Source organism: Leptonychotes weddellii, chromosome 10 (assembly GCF_054177405.1).
Source record: "Leptonychotes weddellii isolate Sample4059 chromosome 10, ASM5417740v2, whole genome shotgun sequence".
Taxonomy (NCBI): Eukaryota; Metazoa; Chordata; class Mammalia; order Carnivora; family Phocidae; genus Leptonychotes; species Leptonychotes weddellii.
In genome coordinates this window covers 51,562,655-51,568,654 of record NC_138378.1, presented here as the reverse complement: position 1 = coordinate 51,568,654, position 6,000 = coordinate 51,562,655, and the positions used below count along the sequence as shown (strand labels likewise).

The 6,000-nt window shown below is 49.1% G+C and overlaps 1 protein-coding gene across 3 annotated transcripts in view; it reads right to left on the bottom strand.

The window, feature by feature from the left end:
• The window catches only part of AFF3 (ALF transcription elongation factor 3), a 564,644-nt gene that overhangs the window by 43,553 nt on the left and 515,091 nt on the right, over nt 1-6,000 (bottom strand). For all 3 annotated transcript variants that reach the window (XM_081831996.1, XM_081831995.1, XM_081831997.1), the window contains one exon: nt 1,389-2,501. In XM_081831996.1, the coding sequence (XP_081688122.1) occupies nt 1,389-2,501 (1,113 nt within the window). The remainder of the gene's footprint in view (nt 1-1,388; nt 2,502-6,000) is intronic.

The following is a 6,000-nucleotide window of genomic DNA, read 5'->3' as shown; positions in this document are numbered from 1 at the left end:
GGCAGGGAGTCTGCTTCTCCCTCTCCCACTCCCCGTTTGTGTTCCCTCTCTCGCTGTGTCTTTCTCTGTCAAATAAATAAATAAAATCTTTAAAAAAAAAAAACAACACAAATTCAGAGATAAAATGAATTTCAAGATGGCACCCTCAAGCACTGAATTCCAAGCATAGAATCCTTCTGGGCAGGGGCCCTGTGGGGAAAGTACCTCACAGTCCTCAGACCAACGTTTTATTGGGAGAGCCCAGAGCCAGACAACCCAGGTTCCTTCCTAGCTCTGCCCCTTATCCCCTGTGGGAACCTGGGGCAAGGTGCTTTAGGTTCTCTGAGCTTCAGTTTCCTCATCTGTAAAACGGGCGTGACAAAAACATTTGCCACATAAAGTTGTAAGGACTGAATGATTTAATAGATCCAAAGTGCCTAGAGTAGCATCCCTCATGGGGACATCATAGATACGTTAACTGTTGTGAATGATTTTGTCCTCAATTTGGAACCATCCATGATAGTACGATCTTTGGTTTGTCACCCCCTGGTGTTTTTTGCTGTGGCCCAAGTTGCTTTTGAAGGTAACAGTAACGGGAGGGGCTCAAACCCCTCAAAATTGGCTTTAATTTATGAGTAAGTTATTCCTGCCCTCAAAGGTCTGCAAACACGGCTGAACAGCGGAAGCTGCTTCCAGATGGGGAGCCAGCTCTCCTGACACTCAAACCACCTTTCTTACTCCATGCCTTCCTGGCGCACCCTGTTGCCCTTTTTTGGGTGCCACATCATCCCTAGCTCTGATTGCTCATGCTCGTCCTCCTCAGGGTCCTGTTCCCAGCCCCTCTCCACCACAGAGTTCTCCTTGGTCAAGGCTGCAGGCTGGTGCTCTCCTCCCTGGGCCCATCCACCCAAAGCCTAGCGGCTGGCACTTCTGTTTCCTACTTCACCCCAGTGACAGCCTTACACTCCATGAGACTGTTGGCTTCTCGGGTCCATGACTGATCAATGTCACCCTGTCCCTTCCAGCAAAGAGTGAGGGGCACCCTGTGTTTAGCTTTCTACTGGCCCATCATGCAGCTTGCCTCTGCACACACTCGATAAGGATTTCCCATATGCCTGCTTCAACATGCAGTGGGACAGGCCTGAATTATCTATAATGATAAAATGGGACTATGAATGGTGCTTCCCCATCAAGCAGTTCTAAAGATTTAACGGAGTTAATCTGTGTCAAGTACTTAAGTATGTGGCACGCAGGAAGTACTCTAGGAATGTTTGTTGAGTAACGACACACATAATAAAACTCTTGCTGCCTGTCCCCTGCAGACCAGTGGCCCCTGTGGGCTTCAACACTGCCCCACAATTTAAGGGCAAGCCCTTCCTCCCTCGCCAGGCCCTCAGCCCCAGGCCTACCTTGCGTTTCCTCTTGGATTTTGGCAAAGCCTTCTCGGCAGGAGTGTCGGATGGATGGCTTGGCTGTGTGCTCTCAGCGTCCTTGGCTGCAGGGGCATTCAAGACCCCGGGCTCCTGGGGCAGGTGTTCTGGGATTCTGGACAGGAGGGTCAGGTCAATTTTGACCCAGAGAGACCTGACCTCATCACTGTCCTTCAAGGGGGAGAGAAGTTCGTTGCGGCCGAAAGGGACCAGCGTGTAGAACTGCTCCTCCAGCTCCTTGGCAATGTCGCTGGTGGTCCTGGCGTTGATGGAGCCTGCAGGGGCCCTGGGGCCGCCGCCACTGCTGATGCTGCCAGCCGCCTCCTTCAGCCTTTGGTCACTCCCCGAGGAGGCCGCGGCGGCGGCGGCGGCGGCCACGGCCTGCGCTTTGCACAGAGGGTACTCCTCCTGCTCCGACTCCAGGTCCGAGTCCGAGGAGGAGGAGGAAGATGACGACTCTGTCTCTATGAACTCCTTGGATTTGGGGACGATCCTGCTAAGACCGCGCGTGCGGCGCTTCTCGCAGGTCACCGAGGAACGCAGCTCCTTGCGGTGGCTCGTTCTGCTGTTGCCGCAGGGCCTGGTTTTGGTGGGCTCCGGAGGGATCACCGCGCTCGCCCCCAGCGCGTCGGCGGCGGCGGGCTCCTCGGGCCGGTGGCAGTTGGTGCTGTCGCCGGCGGAGGTCCTCTCGGTGCGCCTGGTGGGCTTCTTTCCCGCAGACCTCCGGGCGGGCGCGGGCGCGCTCTCGGCGGGCGCACCCGGCACGGCGGGCGGCTGGGCAGCGGTGGTCACGGCCACGGCCACGGCCGCGGGCGGGGACTTCTGCTTCACTCCTTTACTCCCCGGGGCCTTGTTCGCTGTCCTTGGCCTCTGCTCCTCCTTGCAGGCGCTCTTGATGTCCTTCTCTCTCAGGCTGGTTTGGCAAACGTCGGGAAGTTTCCCACAGTCCTGCACTTCCTCTTTCGCTGGAGTGTAGTATTGATTGCTCTCTGGCCCGTGGCTTTCATTTTGGATCAGAATAGGCGGCTTGTGGGGATTAACTTTGTTTAGCCATTTATCCAGCTGCCACTTGTTAGAGGACGCTGGTTCAGCCTAAAATAAGAAAACCGGCAACAAACAAAACATCTTTTATTAGACTCACTTAAAAGAGGCTTGGCTGTTTTTAATCTTCACTTACTACCCTAGGTGTATGAACGGGAAACCAATGGGCTGCAAGCAAAAGGAAAATGGAAGCAGTAGGTGTGTCTAGCCACAGCTGGCCTGACACACGGGAGGCAGGGCTGGTGTCCCTTTTCTGTCCCAAGGCACTTCTACGTCAGCGTAGTAGTAGGAAGCCTATTTGGCAAAAATAAGGGGATAACCCTGTGCTTCATTAGAACCTATTTCCAGCACTTCTGAGTGTTATACAATGTATATTTTTTAATAATTATTCATATGTACATAAACTTGAGATTCCAGGAAAGTTAACTGGGGAATAGTATGAAGACCCTGAGTGTTAAAGCACTCATTTTTTTGTAAGACTGAAAAATTTAGAGGAAATTAAAAGAGGGGACTAAGTGGAACCTATAAGCCCAAGCAACTAACATATAATTTACGTGGTGAAGGCAAGTAGGGTATAGTAATTTAAAAGTAGAAGCAATAACTATGGGGGGATGGCTTGTTTAGTGGCTGAGAACTCCTATTTCAAAGGGAGCTCTGTGGGCCCTGTATTCTTTCGTAGCTGGGCCCTGTGGGCCCTGTATTCTTTCGTAGCTGGACTTGGTTAGTCCATCCTCAACCTGCTTCCATCCCACTTTGCTGGGAATATTTCAGAAACGGAAATGATGATGGAAACTTTTCCTGCACGCAGTTTTGTTAACTTAGAGCAAATCATGGATACTGTAGGTTTTACACTCTGCCCATGGATTGGTTCCAGGGAGTCAGGGGATGCCCTGAATCAGAGTGCTGTGTAGATGCATTTTTCTAAGAGAGAGGTCCACAGTTTTCATTCAAGTCTCTAGGGATCTATGGCTCATAAAAAGGTTAAGAATTGATGATTTTACAGAGTAAATGCTGTTGATTTCTAATACAAGTCCATTTTCCCAGCATCTATGATTATTAATAGAAAAGAAGTGTATTGGTAAGTGTAAAGCTTTAGACAGAGTGTTTTCTATTTGTGACCATACGTGACATGGGGAAAATGTTTTGGCTATTTCAAGTGATATATTTTTCCTTCCCTGTGGCCTCCCACCCTCTGAATTTCTGGCATCCATTGTTTCACGAGACTAGTTTCAGCTTAGAATAAAGAAGACATTGCTTACCTTTGCATTTAAACTGGATTGGTTAAAGTCCAGAGCAAGGCATGCTCCCTTGTAGGAGAAAACCGTTTTGTTTTTTTTTTTTTAAACATAATAATTTCCTAAAGCTTGCTTTTATGTGTCAAAATTTGTTTTTCAACAGTGAGGTCCAGATTAAGAGCAGAACTTGGGGCATAAGCCCATGCAGCAAGGATCTGAGCGGAGTGGAACAGGCAGTGTCTTGGCCCCGGCTGGGGCTGGACATAGCTTCGGACATGTGAAGCCTCTGCTGGGCCAGAGGGCCCTGGGGCCAAGATGAAGAGGACACAGAGTGTGGGCACCAGGCCCTAGAGCTGTGGCAGGGACCATGGACAGCCTGCTGCTTCCCCCAAAAGAGATGAGGCCAACTGTACTTCAGGGAACACCAGCACAAGGTGTTGAGTGACTGGGAAGGACAAGCGACATTTCAGTGGAGGCCAGCATGAGGATCTGGGGCCCTTCTCCCAGGGCAGGGAGGATGGAGAGGCTTCACCCTGCGACGTAGGTAGGTATGGGAAGGGAAACCCTCATGGTCCCTGACGGGGAGGCCGGCCTTCGACTTGACTTTTCTATGTTTTCATGTACCAAAAGGACCAGGGCAAGATGCAAGAGAATAAAAGGTTATAATTTTGCACCTCTAAGTTGCTCTATATAAATTCTGACCTCACTTTATTTTGGCCTCTCCAGAGAAAGGGAACACAGGAACCCTAAGAGCACACCCAGTCCATACTGCAATGGGAGATGCATGCAATAGAGAAAGCAGGACAGCAGGACACAGAACAGCTCTGTTGCCAAGGGGTAGGTCTCACCTTCCCTGGGATTAGCAGAGTGTAGCCAAAAGCGAATTTGGTGGCAAACAATTTATGGCTTCTGATAGTGTCTCTTCCCGACCCCACCTGCCTCCCTACGCGACCACTGGCACGTCGGTGACTTGCGTGCCTCTGCTGCCCTAGTGAAATGGGATAGTGAATATGAATGGATGCTGAAGGGGCCTCTTGCAAAAAGGGGACACATTTGGGGAGAGGGTGCAGAGCAGACACTCACACTGGCCCTACCTCCATGTTTAACACTAGCTCACCCTCACCCCCACCACCGTGGGCCTTCCACAGCTCACGTCTTGGGTGAGAGAACACAGACAACTGCACTAAAACCCCCCTATGGGAGCACTGACAGTGAGGGGGAGAGTTTAATACATTTAGTATAGGCCCATTACCTGATATGCTTTAGGGTCATTTTTTTCTGCACTTCACAGCTGAAAAAAATCAGTCCAAAGTACCATTTTCAACACATCACTAAATCACGCCTTTCTTAAGGATCTACAATGACCTCCTCTTGCCTCTCAAAAGAAATCCAAATGCCTCGGGCTGGTTTTCAAGGGCATCTTTCATCTTACAGTCATCTTTCATGGCTGAACACCTACAGTGTGCCCCCCTCTTTACAGATATCATCTAATTTAATCCATACAGATAAGAAATATTATCATTCCCAATTTGTAGATGAGGCTCAGAGAGGTTCAGTGACATGTCTAAAGCTGCAGAGCTACCAGGCACTACCAAGGCTAAACCCATATCTAAGTCCATATCTAAGTTTAAAGACCAGAGTCTCATAGCATAATGCTTAAACTTGTTGAATCACTATGTCCTACACTGAAACTAATGTAACATTGTGTGTCATCTCGACTCAAAAATAATTAAAAAAAAAAAAAAAAGATCAGATTCTCTCCCCTGCTGCTTTGCCTAATCTCCCATTACTTACTGGCATAGCCTCATGAAAGGGGGACCTCATTCCTTTGAGAAATGTTGGTCTTCAACCTAAAATGACAGAATTAGGTCTAATTTTGGAGAACACTAACTCTCCAAACAATACCTGTTGGCCTCTATTATCCTCAACTGAATAGTCTTTTTTTTTTTTAACTGAATAGTCTTGTGATACTCATATTCATTTCACATGTATACATCTTGGGTCTTCAACAAAGCCAAACATTTCTTTCCAGGGGGGCAGGACTCTTTCTCTGTATGGCTTGCAGTGTCTGTAATAGGGTAGGGAGGCCAACTGCTATGACTTTGCTCCTTGTAAGATCACCTTACAACAGGGTTTTGCTCAAATTGTATCATTTATTCCTCAGAACAGCTTCACAGGTTAGGCAGGACAGGACTGTCTGTCATTTTGGGACATTTTGGGGCGGAGGAGGGAAAGCTCAGGGCTTGGGACTGTCATCCACCGGCATGCTGCTTGCTGGCTGTGGTCGACTTCCTGAGGGTTTCTGCCCAGTGTTG